Source organism: Clupea harengus, chromosome 17 (genome assembly GCF_900700415.2).
Source record: "Clupea harengus chromosome 17, Ch_v2.0.2, whole genome shotgun sequence".
Classification (NCBI taxonomy): Eukaryota; Metazoa; Chordata; class Actinopteri; order Clupeiformes; family Clupeidae; genus Clupea; species Clupea harengus.
In genome coordinates, this window is record NC_045168.1 from 5413610 (window position 1) to 5433877 (window position 20268).

The following is a 20268-nucleotide window of genomic DNA, read 5'->3' on the forward strand; positions in this document are numbered from 1 at the left end:
CTGATTTAGGGATATGTATGAATTACATTTTATATTTTAATTAAAAAGATGTTTTTATAATTAATGTAGCCTAACTGTGTGTGTCCACTCTTCACACAGCTGTTCTTCACATCCTTCCCTGCTAGGGAAAAAAGTTTCCTAGGCATATTTCGGATGTGGCAGAATATTTTGCTGAATAAGGTACAGCTCTGTCCAGTTTTTGTCCTCTTGTGATGCTGATTTCACTCTCATCCTATAATCTGTCATCAAGAGTGTGAAAAGTGAAAATTATGGAATTGAAACTGGGCACAAACTTGGTATTACCAGTCTGCCACAGATCTTTTACCACGTGTATTCAATTCAATCATATTTATTTTCATTCACATGTTTTCTTTAGCAGATTTGTTTTTATGCAAAGCCACATACAAGCAAGTTTTTATAGCCTGAGTAACAATGGGGTCGATGGATAGAGCCGTTCACAGAGCCAAACATTTGTCCATGTTTAATCTAATTTTATCAATTCAACCTTTAAAGGGACCAGTTCAGTTCAGTTCAGTTCAGTTGTGTTTATTTACACAAGAGAGCAACAAAGAAAATTGTTGGAAGATGCTTTACACAGCTCAAGCTTAAACCCTTTAGAGCAAGTATGGAAGTGTTTTCGCCATTCAAAGATTCATAACAAATGAAGTAATAATAACATCATGTTGTGTCATCAGAGCACAAGATATCTGGAATAAGTATAAGGCCCGTGAGGAAGGTAAATCTTTAGTTATATATTGGTTTTTAGGGCTGACAGTAAAACTACACGAAAATGCAGGATTTATGGTGGCTGTGAAGCGTGCATGTCCGAAATGTAAACAATACAACTCTTGCAGCCTACTGCGGTTTTCTGGTTAGACCAGAAACGGTATCATGTAGCCTGCTTTCATATGCAAAGGCTTTACTTGTACAGCCCACACTATCCATTGTGTGTTGTTCCTTGCATGAAACTATACTCTGAAGACCACGGGTCGGGGGACCACACGCTTGAAAAAACAAGTCCTTAAATCAGTCTCGACATTCGGGAGTTTGACAAGCTAGCAAATGAAAGGAAAGTTCAATGACCTTTGAGGTGTGGCTTGGTAGGTTGCTGTACGAGCTGCTCTATATTCAACCACTTTACGCCTTGTAGACAATGTGAAGAAACAGTCATATTATTTTCACAACATATAGCCTACAATTATTTTGTGACCCAATTAAGCGTATAGTCTACGAACAGTTTGTTAACATTGTTATTTCATTAATGGGCGGAGCACTCAATAGACTGCCCGTGAGCGATAGAACTTCCTGATTTGGACAATGCTTCACTTGACAGCGCACAGGTAACTATAGTTCGTTGAGGTGACGAGACAGGTAGTCAGGCTAACAAGAAGAACGAAAAAGAGAGAAGAAAGCAGCTGCAACTAAAGTAAGTACATTAACATGTCACAATACACTAGAAATGGCGTGCTCAAACCCCCCTGTTTTCAAACCAAATTTACTTATCTTTTTGTATTTGTTTGCGGAATACCATATGGCGGTTTGAGTGCACTTGTTCATGGATCGATTTTTAACAGCGTTGTATCAACCACCGAATGCCAGTTTGTATTTCAACTTAGGCGAACAAACGTAAAGTAGTCTTCCAAATCTACCGATTGATATGTCACCTCTATGATTAATTTACTCTAACTCGCCCCGGGCATTGCTGACTCTTCGCTCAGGAACTTTTAGGCGTTCTTATTGGTGACTCGGGCGTAGTATCGACTGCAGGCATATTTTTGATGACCTGTTAAGATAACTGCTGCGCTTGGCCAATTGTTCTGTGTGAAACTTTGTTTCCCAGTGACGATAAAGATCAAGTTTAGCCTGAACCAGTTTGGAGCTGTTCAGTGTAGAAGGTGTGAATGATGTGAGAAGTGACCAAGAGAAAAAAACACTGTTCTGTTTTTCTCCTCTTAAATTTTTTATTTTTCTCTCTTGCAGCCACTAACCAGAGAAGAACTGTGGCAGATGGTCAAACAGCACTATGGGAATGACTTGGGTTTGAGTCTCGATGAGATGGAAAGCGTACAGATATCAGCAAACGCCAGTACACCCACCCAGCCCAGGTACAATGATATTTCCCACATGCACCCTGTCCATCTGAATGTATTGGAATCTGTAGCAAAATAAGAAAAAGGGACCCATGGTGTTAAATATGGCAATGAAAAATGACAATGTGATCACTTCACTCTATATGCTTGTTTTGTATTTCTGTCTCTTCCTCTGTTATTCAGACCTACACAAACAATATAGTGTGAAAAATATTTGTATGCATGCACCTTTTCTATGCCCCCAGAGACATCTCAGGGTGTCACTGATGGACAGGGGAGTATTGTAGTGAGAAATTGTGGGCCTGGGCCCCCTGAAGTATCTGAACTCAGACCTTGGTCTGACCCGGTACTCTGTGGCTTTAGACAACTGCCCCGCCAGTGAGTTTGCGATGGCATAGTTTAGACACCACCACAAACCACAGTGTTAGAAATGTTTCCATATACCTTTTTTCCAGCGTCAGCAACCCCACACAAACCTAGTAATCTGTCACTGATGGTACATACTTTTCACCCCTCACCCCTCTGTTCATCTCTCCACCTCTGGCAGCCCAATTATGAAATCTGAGGACCAGCCCGGCAGGCTCGAGAGGCCTACTACGCTCCGGCTCCAGCAGGGGGAGCAAGCCTCTTATGAGGCCTCCACACCGCTGGGGGATGATACGCAGTCCTCTCTCGGACAGCACAGCACACTCTCACCTAGCGCGGTATGTTTACAGTTATTTTGCATTCACGTCTCTCCATGTTGCTGATGTGTTCATTCAAAGTGACAAGCATGAGGGGTGTGTGCTGCATTACGAGCCAGCAAATACACACTGAGGAAGTTGATAAGTAATTTAAACTAATATACATTTAAATATCACCACTGTGTGTGTGTGTGTGTGTGTGTGTGTGTGTGTGTGTGTGTGCGTTTGTGTTTCAGGATGACAGCCGCAGCACTCCTCTTCGCCAGCAGAGTCCAGTTCCTTCTCTGAACCGCCACAGCTCTGAGAGGTCGTCCAAACGCTCTAACCTAGACCTCAATGCTAATGAAGACCGCCTGTCCGAACAGAGTGGTTCAGAGAGTATAGAGGAGCCTGAAGAAACTGGTCAGTCCTGTGTGTGTGGTCTATACCCTCTCATGCTCTCTCTCTCCTCCCCTTCCCCCTCTCTCTCTCTCTCTCTCTCTCTCTCTCTCTCTCTCTCCCCCCTCTCTTTCCCCTTTCCCCTCTCTCTCTCTCTCTCTCTCTCTCTCTCTGTGTGTTTTGTGTATGTAGGTGTGTGTGCATGGTTGCACATGCTTGACCAGAGGAGACAGAAGCACCTGGTCAGCCATCGTGTGTGTGGTTGATGGTGCTAAGCAGAGCCAGAATCCTTGGGTTCTTAAGCTGTGCGTGTGTGTGTATGTGTTAGTATATTTGTGTGTATGCGTGTGTGTTAGTATATCTGTGTTTGTGCGTGTGTGTGTGTGTGTGTGTGTGTGTTACACAATATTGTATTGTAATGCAGGTGCATTGCCAACCCCCACTCCACCCAAATCAATAATGTCAACACACATTTCCTCATGAAAGATCATTTGTGTTTAGTAACTTTTGTAACTGTTTTTTATTGTCAGGCTCTGTGTAGATTTACTGACGCCTCTTTTTTTCCCCCTCTATCTTTTTCCTTTTCTCGCTCTCTCTCTCTCTTTTTCTGTTTCTCTCTCTCTCTCCCTGCGTTTGTTCCCTCCACCTGCAGTGGAGGAGAGTGAGAGCCAGGGGAAGGTGCATGGCCGGCTCTTTGTGAACCGGGTGTTTCACATCAGTGCTGAAAAGATGTTTGATCTACTCTTCACCGACTCCCATTTCACCCAGAGGTTCATGGACTTCCAGAAAATCACAGGTGACTTAATGGGAGATTATTGTTATAAATAGAAACTAGAGGGTTTGGAATCCATGCTAAGCTTAAGTTGTCAATGACGCTTGAGTGAAATATCAAAATGCCTATAATACGTTTGGGAATTGGCAGTGAGTGGATGTGAGCTCATACTGGAGGAGGTTATGCTATAGCTCTTTTCACACAAACATGATGTACTAAGTTGAGTCCCTTATGTAGGTCATCAGTAATGACTTACAATTACTTACATAAGCACTGACTACCTCACGGTGTTACATGGAGCCAACCCAGTACACAGAGAAACGTCAATTATAATTTAATTCTCTGAAATAATTGACCACTACAGCTGCCACTACAGCGTTAATCTAGAATCTAGATTTAATCCAGAACCTTGCTAGATTCGGACCCCCCCCCCCCCCTGTTTCAGAATCAGAGGCTGTCGGGAACCTTGTGACTCATTTAAGTGGCCTTCATGTCCTAGAGGGGGGAGCAATGCTATGAGTGAGCGGGCTGCTGTCCAGACCCCCGGTGGCACACTGATATGTCCCTCACGGTGTGCCATATGCACAGAGTGTCAGCCAGGCTAAAATAAGCCCTGAGGTGACATCACTCTGTGATTCCTACCTGAAGGGATCTTGTTTGCATCCTGTTTTGTTTAATCGTGCTTTTAAACAAAGCCCAAAATGAATATAACAAGTGTGTGTCTGTTGTCGCAGCCCTTGTTTCGTCTAGATTTCCTGGGTTGTGTTTAAAATGTCACATGTCCTGATCATATGTCACACTTAACTACGATCATATGGAAAAAATGTCTTTGTCTTGTCCCCCTTTGGACATGCAGTTTGTACACTGTTTGTGCCACACAACCAAGACAGATTCCTTGTATGTGGAAACCTGTTTGGTAATAAACATATTCCTTATTCCTGATGAGGAGTAAATCATGAATTCAATTTTGTTTTTGCCTGTTTTGTTGTCGTCTAGGGGCATCCTCCACTCCCTGGCAGAGAGAGGCCACAGGGTGCATGAAGAGGACTCTAAACTACACCGTCACCATCACCAACCCACTGGTGGGGAAGTTCTCCACTGCCACAGAGTACCAGGTCAGACAGAGGACTGTGTGTGTTAAAGTGCCCCTGACCAGGTTCCACACTGTGTGTGTGTGTGTTTGTTTGTGAGAGAGAGAGAAAAGCTGAGACTGAGACTTGTGGAGTCCTTGGTGTGCTTACAGGCTCATCCCACCTACCGCACAGCATTTTGACCCGCATCCCACACATCGAGATAATGTAATTTGGTGTTAAATTGTCAGAAATAAGAACATATGGATGCATTCTTTTACCCGTCCGGCACATGAGCCGCTTATGCCGTTGCGGCATAGTCTCTACTCTATTTAATAGCTCATACAAACGCATTATAGCCAAGCTTTTCTAAAAGCCTGGCTTTCATCCAATGGCTGAGAAGAGAGCAGCTAAGGCAGTCATAAAGAGGCGGTGCCTGTCAATCTGTGTAGACGTTGTGCCAGTCAATCTGTGTAGACGTCAGGCCAGTCAATCTGTGTAGACGTCAGGCCAGTCAATCTGTGTAGACGTCAGGCCAGTAAACCAAACTTAAAGTTCCACAAACTTTGCAGATAAGGTAAAAGCCACCAGGCGACATCATGGCTCATCATATCTTTCATATAGCAAAAGTTATTGCCTGTATCCTTTATGGCCTAGCTGGTGTGCTGTGGAATTGACTGGAGGACAAAGTATAGGTGTTTACGAGCCGAAAGGCACAATACGAATGTTTCTTATTCAGTTAAATAGACATTATATCAGAGTTTTTGAGATACCTCTCAGTGTTTGTAACATGTCCCACACAAACTTTCTACATGTTGTCCCACATTTGGTCTGTTTGCATCTGGTCACCCTAATGTCTGTGTTCGTGTGTGTGTGTGAGGCTTAGCCGGAAGAGCAATGGTGCCAAGGTCGTGGATTAATTTCACTAGGAGTATAGGCACTCATAAAATTAATGCATTTGGTGTACTCTGTCATTTTTAGATAAGAGCATCTGTTTAATGACTGTCAGGGTTTGTGTGCTGGTGTGTGTATGTGTGTGTGTATATGTGGGCACATCTGTGTGTGTGTGTGTATAACCCCTCAATTATGATTTACACCTTTCACAACCACTCCTTTTAATGGCTGCCCTTCAGACTTTATACAAGGAGGCTCGGGAGGGCCAGTACCGCATGGTGGATGCTGAGGTCTACACACACGACGTGCCTTACCACGACTACTTCTACACCAAGAACCGCTACTGCATCATCCCCACCTCCAAGAGGAAATGCCGACTTAGGTAAAACAGCAACCAGAAGAGTTCCGGTGCAGGACACTAAACAGTATATTAGCACATAGAGAGGGAATGTCTGCAGACTGATTTGGATGCTCCTAAAGAAAGTGTTTTTATTCATGGCTTGTTGGTTACTGTTCCTCTGTCTCTCTCTGTAGGGTGTACACAGACGTGAAGTACAAGAAGCAGCCGTGGGGTCCGGTGAAGTCTTTTATCACCAAGAACTCCTGGAGCGGCGTGCAAGAGTACTTCAGGCGCCTGGGTTAGTTCATCTTCACAGTCCTCTCATTCTCGGCCTGTCCTTTCTCTGCTCTTCTGTGTGCATCTATCTTTCTGCATTCCACTGTGACAAAGGGCTGTAAGGTGCCTCGCTGTCACTGTCTGCCGGTTTCTTTCTTCCTTGCCTCTCTCTCTCTTGCATTCTCTCTTTCCCTTTACGGTTATCTCCTTCTTGTGTTTCCCTCACCAGTGCTGTTGTATGCTGAAACAGTGAAGTGTGTGTGTGTGTGTGTGTGTGTGTGTGTGTTTCCTCTTGTGTCATCACTCTGCAGACAGATTTGATTAGGAGGACTGCGTCTAAAAATGCCCTGTGCATGAAAGATGTGCTCCACAACCCCATCACACACACACACACACACTATCTCTCTCTCTCTTCAGTCGCTATAGGTCAATTAGCTGGTGTGGACTGGCAGACTACAGTCAGCAGTTCCCAGTAGCCGCCCACCCCCTCCTCTGCAGCCTAATGGCTTTCCTGTGGGGTGGGGGTGGGTGGGGGGGGGGGGTGTAGTAATGACCAAAATTGACCAGATCAAAGTAGCTCTTAAAGGCTATTAGAGAGGCGAGAGTGGGTGCTGGGGCAGTGTGGGTAGCCCTCCAGACTGGTAAGAGAGCATAACTCATGTCCATTTTCTCAAGGTTATTTTTGCCGTTCGCTCATCAATTACCAAGATCCCATGAGGGGATACGCGCACTTTACTCATCTGATCAATAATCCCTCGACTTTCAGGGTGACCTGTGTTATGGGGTTTAACATTGAAGGGTAGGTCAGGGCAGTAACTGATTCTCTGTGATAGCACTTTGATCTTGAACTTCCAAATGATGCTTTTGTTAAAGAATATGTTTGTTGTCCCTATCCATCTCTTAATGTATCTATAAATCCATGGTAAATGTGGGTCAAATGGCAGGACAGCTGTTTGGCATGTTACCAGTGTGAGGCTTATTTCTTGCCTTGTTTGAGGAAGTTGAATTTATTGGGTACATGATTTTTATTTTTTATTCCACACACACTAATATGTATTTTAGATGTTTTGTATGTATTTTATGTAATGGTATAATAACATTTAAGGATACTTCCATATTGATACTTAGTATTTAAACAACAAATGGCAAAGAAAACTAAATATCATGTTGTGAAATGAACTTATTTGTTTTCTTAACCAACTATCAATCTGTAATGTCCATCAACAGAGGCCGAGCTTATTGAGGAGGAAGCGGAGCTGACCCAGGGCTCCGGGGATGCTGGGAAGATTGCAGCCCTGCGGAGGAGGAGGAGGACCTACAGCCGCACCTTTCAGGAACACATGAAGACTGGGAAGCAGTACAGCGCCGACACCGAGCAGAACAGAGACGGCAATATTGGTGTGTGTGAACCGCCGGCTGTTATATTCAAATATAATAGAAAGGCTTTATTGTCGTTGTTTAGCTTTGCATACAACGATGGCCTTTTTGATAACAAATCAAAAGAAAACTAAAACATTAATTTGTTTTTCGTTTGCAAATATCAGCGTGTCCTTTAGGGGGGGTATTAGAGGGCTGAGACAGAAGGCCTGTTAAGTGTTGGTTGAATGCACTCTGAACCATTAACATCTGTCTTGGGTGTGTGCATTCAGTCTGTAAATAGCCCTGTAAAAAGACAAAAAAACAAAGTTTGTTTGAAGCTTTAACTTTACTGCGTCTTTACTAGCACCATGCATCAGTCTGAACTTAAGCTGGTCAGAACCATGTGTACATGTGCCTTTAACACAAACTCTGTTTGTCTACAGTGTTTCCCAATACTTACTTTATTCACTGCAAGCTCACTTAAGTGTTCACGTAGATCTTACAGGTGACCTTCAGTTGCCTCACTCAACCAAGGTCACACCAAGTCTGTCTGTATTTGTCTGTATTGCACTGTTCCATGGACTATTGTTTCTGACTCGTCTCTTAGGTCCTGTGGACATAAAGGGCCCACACAGTTGGAACATCAACACCATTGTGGCTGTGATGAGTTTCATGTGAGCAAAACACACACACACACACTCAGAATATAAGATAGGATACCCTATCGTTTGTATGTCATAGTCAGGTATGTCATGGCCATAGGTATGAATAAATAGTCATGGATGGATTATGTTATATTGACCATACTTGTGTTTATATGTATTAAAGGGGCTATATGTAAGATTGACTACCTATCGACTAGCAAGCTAAAGGATCTAATACTCCCACCCCGAGCAGATTGGGGGCAGTGTATTACTACGTTTGTACACTTCTACCTCCTCTCCCTTTGCAGAAGTACAGGGACGGCTGAAGGCTACATACATTTCTGCTAATAAAACAGATTCACCCTAAATACTCCATACTGCACTTTTTAAACGAAAAATGTTATGCAACCTTTGTACCTACCATTCCAGCTCAGAGTAATTGAGCTCATATTGAAGACATCCTTTCGTGACACATTTCACAGTTTAATTAGTTGAGCTAATCGAGCACAGTGTGCCTCAGATCAAGGTTAATTAGCTTGATTCCCAGGGACCACACACACTGATTAAAAAGTATATTCTCTCAAGTGCTCCAGGTCACGTTGAATAGAGAAATATCTCCTACGTGCCAATTTGTCTTGTTCATGATATCTAGACCATATCTATATGTCTCGTTGTAGTCTTCTGATCCTGACGGTGCTGAACCTGGGTCTGTTCTACAAGCTGTGGGCCATGGAGGACGTGGCTCATCGCATGTTCCTGAGCACTAAGAATCGGCTCCGGGAGAGGGCAGAGTTCAGGTGAGCTGGTGTGCAGCAACATCTTCATTTCTTACCTGGTTTAGGGGTTTCTCCTGAGTACCAGAGATCAGTTAGAGATCTGTGATATGTGTTATTGCTTGCATTAGGATTTTTAATTGTGCCAAAATATTGTGTGTGGTGTGTTTTCTATGTGTTTGCGTTCAATTTGGATCATAATCTTTCATTCTTTAACAATTCACCTTTACAGTCCAAAACCGATCTAAATCCAACTTTATAACTGTCATCGTCATTGCAAAGTCATCATTTAATTTCCAAAGCACACCAGTCCTCCTCCTCAATCTAAACAGCTCTTTATTCTTTAGGGTTAGTCCAGATCTTGGCCCCAGGCAAAGCAGTCCACACTGGAGCACTGAGGATATGCATTTACTCCGAGTGGTTCTACAAGACTCCATCAACCTGTTAGAGCAGGTAAACCTACCTGTTTGCTCTTTGGTGTTTTGTTTCATCCCATGCCTTTGCAGGAGTGATATTGTATGTCCTTAGTTTACAAGTTACAATTGCAGATACAATTACAAATCTCTCTGTCCTATTTTTGGCTCTACTTGTAGCTTCGGAATTCTTTGGTGGCCCTACAGCATAACTTCCATGCCAACAACAGAACCACAACTCAGCTATGACCCGTTCTGTGTACAACGTGCCTGTGTGGCAAGTGAGGGGGGCTAAGTGGAGTTACTCTCAGGATTCGTCTCACACCATTCACAAACCCTGGAAGCGTTACCATGGAGATGTCACCCTTGAGATGGCTGGTTACTATGGGTATCGTCTCTCTGGGTGTTTTTTTTTTCTTGTTGAGGTATCAGGTGGCTGTGTGTTTCCATAGTCAGTGTCTATCCCCAGGAGTGCTGACTGAGTGGATTACGGTGGGGAAACAGGAAGTTTAGTTTAGTCAATTCATTATTTTCTTGTCCTCAGTTGGGCCATTATTCATGTGATTCACAGCTTTGTAACATTTTGCTTTGATCTCCTTAGATTCACTAATGAGTTCTTCATTTGATTCTGTCCTAAAAAGGCATTATTTCTCATTATCTTGATATCTCTGTCAGCTGTGCATGTGTTCTCAACATATAAACTGATTTATTTTTTTCTGTTAAAAACTTGTTTACAAGCTGACAGAGTATTGCATCATTGCTCCTTTTGGTGAGCATGCAGATATCTTGATTATTTCACTTTGAGAACTTAGGAGATAACTAACAATGAGGACATCTTTGATACTGCCATATGACCTTTGTAGCTTAACTTTTTTGCACATCTTCATATATTTTTATTAATTTTTTCAATTTTTATATATTTTATCTGTCATGTCTCACTAGATGTTAATATATTTAAATATGTAATTCCATTAATTTTATTTTATCTTAAATGGGTTATGTGTGGTATAACTACTACGGTGTTGATGCACTACGTCAACATATTGTTTCCAGAACCTACATTTTCTCAGGGCTTACTCTCAACATATGTAAAACATAAATTCAGGTTTTGAATAAAATGTTTTTTTTTTATTATTTTTTATATTAAGCAATTAAATGTATGTACGGTCCATACAAGAATATAGTTTTCATACATAATAGTTTTTATTACCTATGGTCATGCAAATGCAAAAACCATCACATAGATCACCATGGTTAAAGGTAGTCATAGGCTATTACAAAACACTGTTGTCACTTTTTACAAACTTGAAGTCAGAAATTGTTGCCTTGTCACTAATTTATTCCATTTGGAGAAGATCCACTGACCAGTCAGGGTTGTCCTCTGAATTTAGGCTTGTTTAGTTTTCCTGTACGGCAGTGTTTAGGTACACGTGGTAGGTTAACTACATGATTGAGGGGTAAAGCACAGGGGTGCTGGGTTTTTACATGTTGGATGGTTGGGTCCAGATTAGAGCCACAGATTGGTGTTCACATGAGGTTTTTGCTTTTGAATGAATTGGGTTATTAAAGGCAATTAAAACATGGTGGTAATATAATTTTGCTTCTCATGCTGTTTTTACTTGTACACATGCGATGTGATTATCACACTTTAACGTTTTGGAGCACTTAAATCTGTTTTTTTTCCTTGCTTTAATCTGGATATAGTACTCTTATTGGACAGCTAAATCATGAGGGCCACTTAGTCTTAGAGGGAGTGGGCGAGTTAGAGACTCAGAGTGGCTCTCCAATTATGACTGTAGCTCCCAGATGTGGTATGTCCACTGTCACGCTGAATTTAAAACATGGTTAAAAAGTAGATTTCTAAAAACATCTTGTAAATGTTTAAACTAGAGGTGAACAACTGTGATATAGGCTACCAGACAGACTAATCTCCTACACAAATTAGTCTTACCTTTCTCTTCCGCACATTATTCGATGCCTCTTAATTAATTGAGAGGTTAATTTGTTCCGCACTTCAGGCAACAATTATCAAACCGTGTGTGTTAGATCACCCCCATAGAAACAGGATTGTTAGTGGTGTGGGGTTTTATAAAGTTCCTGAGAGGAAACTAAAGGGTTAGTCTTCATTGACGTCAGGATACTGTGAAGGGACTACCCTCTTTACTTGGTTGGTAGGCTGCACAGAACATGCAGGCGTGTCTGAAATGCATGGTTCGACGACCGCCGCTCTCTCGCCCAGTTATAAACTTTCAAGTATCAACATTACAGTACCTGCCATAGATGGAGTATGTTCCGTAGTGGTGTCATGAATAGTCTCTGGCTTAAGTAGAGTGGGTTGCTAGTCGGGACGAAATGCTGGAATGGACAGAAATACAACCGGATGAATGTAACCGTCAGACGGAACCACAATTTAACTGACGTTAATGTGTTCAGTTTATAGGAATGGAAAAGCCACACAATTGCTGATGTGCAGGTAGGCCTATATAATATGATTTCAATCATGGTTAAAATTTTAGGCTAATGTTTTTACATGCATATAATGTTTTAAATACTCAATAGCCTTGTCTGGTGTTGTGTTCCTTTAAGCATGTTCACTTTTTCCTGTAAGCAATGTAATGAGGAAGTGTCTGACTTCAATCAATCAAAGGCTAACAAATGTTGTTTTCGCCGGTTTGAGGGTAGTTTTTTCGCACCGTGTGAAATGATAGTAGTTTCAAGCAAGAATCGAATACTTCGTATTAACTTTCACCCGTGCATTAAACATGATTGATTTACTGCAACTTCGACTCCACAGAAACATCCGGCACAAGTGCGAGTCGTCTCACTTACTCACTTCTCAGAGCAACAGGGGGATGGGTATTCCTTCTGGTGGACGTAACGTATTTGTTTGAACCAGTCCACATCTCATAAGCTTCAAATTAAATCTCACAGTGACAATTACCTTCCGACATTTTCTCTCTGTTGTTTTCAATAATACTTTTAACAGTAGGACTATGTTTCACTGAATTAGGCATCGGCATGTCTTCTGACCCTCCGTTTTCGAAGACTAAAATAGGCGATATGCAATTTTATTGGGCGACTTCCGCCATTATACTATGCTTACGTACAGACGTTTTATTATAAAGATTATTTATGACATTATATTGCACTACAAGATAAACAACGCTTATATGTTCCAGCGGTAGAGGAAGTATCAAATGCGGGTGGCTCGTTGACTGTAGTCCAGTAAATCCCAGTCTGGAGACTTCCATAACGAATCTGTCACTTGATAGATGCGAATGGTCTGGGCAAACCTGGTGTGATTTTATAGCACGAATGACATGAATAGCCAGTCACAATCCAACCCTTGTGAAAAGCGAACGCCTTTATATATTCCGCATTCGTACAATGCCTGTTTTGTGATCAAAACAACCAATTCTGCCCTGAAAGCGAGTTTGAGTTGGCACACCAGCAAATAACAGCCCCGTTTCACTTTCTTCACGCGTCTCGCACTGCAACTGTGGTCTACATCAGGTAAAATCAATGGCTACATCATAACCTATATCGAACTGAAAGGAGAAAATCGACCTTGCTCTTTCAGCCAGAGGACAAGCAGGGCAGCTCTGCTTTCTGTCACACATACCAGGGTTAGGCACCTCAGACAGATGATCGCCCAGCTGTGGGCTTCTTGCTCCACTCAAACTTTTAAACTCCCTGCTTTTAGGTCCATCCAGCATTATTGATTATTGTCTCTCCTCATTACAGGATGGTAAAGTTGTTGTGAAAGTTCAGTCAGTCAGTCAGACACTGTTTACCAGAGTGCGGCGTTTAGAAACAAACTTAAACTCAGTTGGACATAATACATACCCTATCTAAAATAGGTTGTGTAAATCCGACTGATGAGGCGGCCAGTGAAGCATGTGATGATGAATCCGTGACATTTAGGGTGGCATGAATGGCATCCAGCTTATTACTTGGCTTAGCTGTGATCTACCCAGGGCCGATGCCAGCTCTCACCATCCACTTCCCACCCGCAGGTGCGTGGCGTGACATCTCACCGAGACGAAGTACCAGTTGGCGATACAGCGGGCATCATGAGGAGAGGAGCCAATAAGCCGCCGGAGCCTGACGACCCCTTGTGCTGCTGTGAGTATGTGGACAGGAAGGGAGGGCGGAGCCACGTGGCGGCGTGCTGCTGCGACTGCGAGGACCTGGACGATGCGTGTGACAGGTGAGGACAGGGGGTCACAGCACAAGGCTCCAGCACAGGTAGCCACTTTATCGCTCTTATCTGGCCAATCAGGAGTGCATTTCCTGAAAGTGGCAAGGGGCAACAACCATTGTTAAATTACTGGTAGCCAATCAAGTTGAACACTCTCTTCGCTACCATGATTGTTCCACAATGAGCTTTTGAGGAAACAGCCCTGTTTTAGAATCAGCTACCATGATGGGGGTGGTTTGGGTTTGGTAGGTTGGGGATAGGTCATCTGTGATGGTCATCATATCCGCTATTAAAAAATGGAAAGGTTAGGGCGCCAGTTGGGTGTGGCGTACATGATGTACTATGATGTACGCAACACTGACTATCCACTTTCATGTGGCATTTGGATGCGGGAACTGGGCTCACCCTTAGTGACGTAGGACTGGATGCCCAGTTTTGCGGGGTATGCCGCCAGCAATTTCAAGGGCGGAGTTTCTATTCCTGGGCTGTATGTGTACTAATATAGTGCCTACATTCACTGTACTCTGAGGCACTTGTCAACTGTCTGTAAATGCTGTATAATGTAAAAGTTGTGATGTTTAAAGTTCATCTTGAGACAAGTGAGATTTTTTTTTACATTCAAGGGATTGACATGGAACTGTAAAGCAGGCAGTGTTTCATGGCATCCATATAGGGTGACCAGATGCAAACAGACCAAATGTGTGTCAAGTAGTACGTTTGTGTGGAACAATGTGGGACACGTTACCAACCCTGAGAAGTCACCTAAAACTTGACATAATGTCTATCTAACTGAATAAGAGACATTCATATTCTGCCTTTCAGCTCGTAAACACCTAGGCTTATACTTTGACCTGTAGTTGAATCCACAGCACACCAGTTTGACCATAAATGCTACAGGCTCCAGCTTTTGCTGTAAGAACAATATGAAGCGCACAGTGCTGTTTAAAGCACACTAAGTACTAAAAGAACATTTACGGCCATAAATGCTACAGGCTCCAGCTTTTGCTGTAAGAACAATATGAAGCGCACTGTGCTGTTTAAAGCACACTAAGTACTAAAAGAACATTTACTTTTCTTTGTGGCCATGATGCGCCTGGGAGCTTTTACCTTATCTGCAATGTCTGTGTAAGTTTGTTTTTTTGTGACATGGTAGAGGAGTTCACTGGCCTGACGTCTGCACAGTTTGATTGACAGCCACCACAGCCTCTTGATGGCTGCCTTCACGGCTCTCTTTTCAGCCACTGTATGAAAACCAGGCTTTTAGAAAAAATCTGCATTTGATTGCTGCTTTTGACATAGTGCTGTTAAATCGAGTATACACTATGCCCCAACGGCATAAGTGGCTTATCTGCCGGTGGGGGGGGGGGGAGTTAAATGAGCACATGCGTGTGTTCTTATTTCTGACAATTATGAAACAGATGACCAGTGAAAATGTGGGACATTATCTCAGTATGCAGGATCAAAATGCTGTGCAGTATAACGCAAAGCGGGACACCTGGTCACCCTAAATCCCTACCCTAAGAAATACACCTCCTGAGGCATGTGGCATATATATAGAAAGTACCACTCCCACTCAATCCACCAGCTATGCTGACATACCTGAGTTACTTTTGAACGTATAAATAGTTTTGCTCATTGCACAATGGAAGTTTTTTTCATGGTTGTATTTTAGGTGGTTGGTTTTTGGGGGTTTATATAGTGAACATAAACTTTCCTTCCTCATGTGGGCAGACATGTTGGGTCTGTCTCTCAGGCTCTCATTCTTTCTTTTTGTTGATTTCAGATGGCTAAAGCGGGAGTCTCAGAAAGCAGACTCTCTGTCTCAAGTGACAGACACAGTGACCGACAGACTACGGGTGCCGTGGATAAAGGGGGCGAAGCGTCTCGATCTGTCCCTGCTCCCGCCCCTCCTGCTGCTTCCTATCCTGCTGCGCATCGCGGCCTTGCATGTCTTTCTGGGAGCTGTAGTCCTGATAGCACTTCCTGGGATGGTGCTCTGGTACTACTACTTCACCCACCGCAAGAAGGGCCGCACTTTATTCTTCTTGAGTCTGGCACTATTCTCATTGGCTTACATGTACTACCTCTTCGTCACGGAGATAGTTTCCCGCGGCGATGTCACTTCCACGCAGCTGGCTACTGTAACGACAGGTGTGATTCTAACTCTCATCTCACTCATCCACACCAAGAGGGGTCCGGGCTATGTTAAACCCCACCTCTCTGACACCCACAGCACTGTCACCTATCACAGTCCACTTCCTGACAAAGACTCCGCCCACCTCAACGGTGTCAGGCATCAGGTGGTCATAGCCAATCGGGGGGCGGCGCTGGAGCACAGAGCCAATGACGGGGCGGTGGAGGCGGCCCCAAAGCAAACTGACAATAAGAAGAAGAACTGGTGCACCTGGTGCAGGATAGTGCGCCCCCCACGGGCCGGACACTGTCGCATCTGCAGTGCCTGCATCCAGCGCCTGGATCACCACTGTGTCTGGTGGGTTTCTGCCATTAAAACGTTCCTCTGTCTCTTCAGCAGGGTCTCTGTCTTTTCTTCTCACCTCTCAGGTGCATCACCACAACGTGATGGCATAGTCTGTGGGATGCGTGGTTAAAAAACCTCCTCACCATTTTCCTTCAGTGGGGGTTGTCATTAGTCTTTATTAACATGTAGCACAGCTCTCTATCATAACATAACATTTTCCTCAGCTTTTAACATCTCTGTTGTAAAACATGGTGGACATTTCAGTTTCCCACACACATGCATGACTGTGCATGGAGAGTGTTACGTAATGAGTGCATATGAGGGGATGGACAATTTCAGGCTTTTTATGAATCACTGTCACATTTTCCATTTATGTATGGTGTGAGCAAGGGAAAGGGGTGGAGGGTTAAGGAGTGAAAAAGAGATTTGTTTGAAGAGTGTGTGTGTGTGTGTGTGTGTGGGAATGGAGGGAGACAGATTAAGAGGTCGTGTATGAGATTGGGGATGAGTGACTGAGAGAGAAAGGTACAGATGGTATGCGCATGAGGGGGAGTTTGAGCCAGGGGCTGAGTGGGAGATAAAAATGAAGAGAAGGGAAACAAGAGTGTGTGTGAGAGAGTTACTGATGGCGTGTGTGAGGGAGAGAGATGATCTGGGGCTCAAGTTCAGTCTCTTGTCTGTGTGTGTGTGTTGTGTCGTGTCATGTCATGTGGGTCAATGCTGTGGCAGGATTAACAGCTGCGTGGGGCGGGCCAATCACCGAAGCTTCCTGATGACGCTCCTCCTCTTCCTGTTGACGTCCCTGTACGGGATAAGCCTGGTGCTACGCAACGTGTGCCCACGTCAGAACGTGCTAATCGCCCTGCTTTACTGCCCGGGAGTCTACAGTCAGTACAGGTTTGTATTCACAACTGACGCACACACACAACTATTTTTACTTCCTGGATGGTTTGATGTGTTAAACGCTCACGGTGTGGTTAAATGCTCATACCAACAGACACACACACTTGTTCTACAAAAGAGCACTTTGTGTGTGATCTCATCCTTGAACAAACAGCTCTCTCAGTAATAACACCTTTACAATTATTTATATATTTGTATACAATTGTTATAACTGACCCTATTATTTATTAATTATTAAGATCCCAAGTCTTAAGTAGGCATTTAATGGTCCCATATCACTCATGTGCTTATCTGGGGCATGTTTAGCACTTGTAAGTCTATACAGGTGGGCATTTCATGTCTAAAATTGGAGCTTGAGAGAGCCCCCCTAAATTGCTCCCATAGGGGCTGGTAATACACGCCTAATGACATAATTGGCCTAGTTTTAGCTAATGAGTTTTTGCCGTGTTGTGTGTGTGCCAGTGCAAATGTGTGTAATCAGAATCTGTGTGTGTATTAGAACATGTGAGAAAAAGAGATGAGGTATAGTTGGTATTAGATTTCAGTTATGTGTGTGTGTGCATGTTTCTGTGTCCCATGTTTCCACTAAGCAAGTCTAACCCTTTAGTGCAAGTCTAACCCTTTAGTGCAAGTGATAACCCTTTAGTACTGTCTGATGTATTGACTGTAGGTGTTTCAGTGTCTTTGCTCAGTCCCGTGTCCTCAGCATTTTCTTGTGTGATATACTTTATATGAATCAGTGTGTTGCTTGTCCGTGTCTGTATGCGTCATGTAGAGTGTGTTTCCCCTGCATGTTTGTGATTGTGTGTGTGTGTGGATATGTATTCTACTCGTATGATGGTCTATGTGTTTGTCAGGGACTGTAGTGTGATTATGGATTAGGGTTTTGCACACCTCAGTGCTTTCTCACCTGTGCCTGGCAAAGCAGCTTTGGTATTAGCACTTTGTGCGTGCGTGAGTGTGAGAGAGAGAGGGCGTGTTTTGTCCGGTTTAGTGCTCTGCTCCACCTGTGTTTCTTGAGATGGCATCTGTGTCTGTGAAAGTTCACGAGGTGTTTTGTGTGGTTCAGCACTATTTTTCATCTGTGTGTTTGAGTGTGGCTGTGCCTGCTTGTGGTGTTAGAGTGCCCTTTGCGCACCTCAGCACTTTCTCAACTGTGCCTAGTAAAGCAAATTCTGTGTGTGTGAGACAGACAGACATACAGACCGACAGACAGAGAGTGAGTGCAGTGGTAATCTTGGTTAAGTTGGTGTCCCAAGGTAATGCAAATTTTTGTGTCGCCCTAAGTTATATAGGACTGCTTCTAAACCCCAATCAACTGCCTCTTTCGCCTATGCCTTTGTCAAGTCACTGTGTGTGCATGTGCTATTGCGTGTGCGTGGATATGGTGTAATGGTGAGTGAGTGCGTGTGTGGATATGGTTTAACGGTGAGAGTGTGTGTGGATGTGTGTGTGTGGATGTGGATATGGTGTAACGGTGAGTGTGTGTGTGGATATGGTGTAACGGTGCGTGTGTGGATATGGTGTAACGGTGAGTGTGTGTGGATATGGTGTAACCGTGCGTGTGTGTGTGTGTGTGTTTCGTACAGCTCGGCCCTCTGTTTCACCTGTGCCTGGTACAGCAGCATCGTAACGGGTGGGCTGCTTCACCTCCTGCTCCTCCAGCTTATTAACGTCAGCTACAACGTGACTGAACGCGAGGCCCGGCTCGCCTTGCGGGAAAAGACTGGACGCAGTCTCCTCGGGGGCCTTATTATCGACACCGGCGTATACTCACAAGGTTTCCGCAACAACTGGGCAGAGTTCCTGACTATGGCTGATGACTCCGAACCATCGTCACCCACCTTCACAGAACTGGTGTAAGACCACATATGCCGTATTGTCGGTGTCGACTGACATCTCACTCCAGGCTGTTCCTCTGCTCTGTTTTATTCCAAGGACTGACCTCTGTCAAACAGTCTGGATTTGCTCACACGTTGGTTTCCCTCTGGACATTAATGTTGCGTAGCTGCAGCCGCTTAGACTGCGATTGGGCTGTTTCCTAAGCCTCCAGTAGGGGGCACTGTTGTACCATCTCTACTCACAACAGACACGGTTCCACTCAGCCTTGTGTGGGAGGCAGTCGGAAAAAGGTTTATGGGGCAGGTCATGGGGATATGTGTTGCTACAAGCTAACAATGACATCCGGCCCACGCCTCCTTCTTCTCTTTATACTGTTTTCCGCCTGCTTCTGCTGGAGTTGATGAGCTGAAACGGGTCACAGACGCATTTCAATGTTGGAGCAAATTGAAGTAATCCTCTTGCCTTTTTGAATTGATTTATTCCTGCGCAGATAACTGATTTATCTGTTAACTTTTTTTCATCCGATTTTTTTTTTTGACTGTTTTATCCAAGCATCATTTCTTTCTTTTACTGATTTAGTGAGATTCTTCCCTTTATGGCCTTCTCCAACCCATCCAGACAGCACTGAACTTCCCAGCGGTTCCGGCCCGGATCCAGACACCAGCCCAATCGGATTCACACTTTATTTTTAAGTTGGGGGTTTTAAGACTCATGAATATTTACAGGGGATGAAGCAGATGCTGTTAGAGAAAGTTTCCACCACCATGTCTGTCTCACTTTCCCCTCACTTCCTCTTTTGAGGACGCAAAGTGTGAGATGCTTTTTAAAACAGACGAGTCACTTTTAGGAGTTGATACCCCACTATTAGGACCATCTGTGTTTGGGGAGGGATGTGTACATGAAAGCACAGAGCAATCAAACTCAAACAAAGATGTGACATGGCTTCTTGATTGAATTGTAATTACAATGATGTGCAATAGGTGAAAAAGCTTTGTTCTGATACTACTAACATAATGTACTTGTCTCAGATGGCAGAAAAACAACGTTGTTAAACACTTTGAGTGAAGAACAAAATAAAACAAACACATGTTCACAAAGAAAAACGGGACCAGCATATGGTTGTGTGAATTTGTGTGTGGTTACACTGCTTT

General features: G+C 43.7%; 2 protein-coding genes across 3 annotated transcripts; both read left to right on the forward strand.

The window, feature by feature from the left end:
• The first annotated feature begins 138 nt into the window (after window positions 1-138).
• Window positions 139-11287, forward strand: LOC105890091 (protein Aster-C). The gene is made up of 13 exons (XM_031583576.1): window positions 139-180; window positions 1981-2105; window positions 2638-2794; window positions 3010-3175; window positions 3804-3947; window positions 4920-5038; window positions 6127-6269; window positions 6422-6525; window positions 7731-7901; window positions 8470-8536; window positions 9184-9303; window positions 9627-9732; window positions 9873-11287. Exons 1-13 carry the CDS (start codon window positions 154-156, stop codon window positions 9939-9941), a joined length of 1518 nt encoding a protein of 505 aa, XP_031439436.1. The 5' UTR covers window positions 139-153; the 3' UTR covers window positions 9942-11287.
• An 82-nt stretch (window positions 11288-11369) lies between these two features.
• On the forward strand, window positions 11370-20225 carry zdhhc23b (zinc finger DHHC-type palmitoyltransferase 23b). Of its 2 annotated transcripts, none has more exons than XM_012816308.3 (5): window positions 11370-12165; window positions 13709-13902; window positions 15677-16384; window positions 17102-17269; window positions 18865-20225. In XM_012816308.3, exons 2-5 carry the CDS (start codon window positions 13766-13768, stop codon window positions 19136-19138), a joined length of 1287 nt encoding a protein of 428 aa, XP_012671762.2. In that variant the 5' UTR covers window positions 11370-12165; window positions 13709-13765; the 3' UTR covers window positions 19139-20225. The 2 variants fall into 2 exon arrangements, with proteins under 2 accessions (XP_012671762.2, XP_042566145.1); XM_042710211.1 differs by lacking the exon at window positions 11370-12165 and adding an exon at window positions 12173-13205.
• The last annotated feature ends 43 nt before the right edge of the window (window positions 20226-20268 follow it).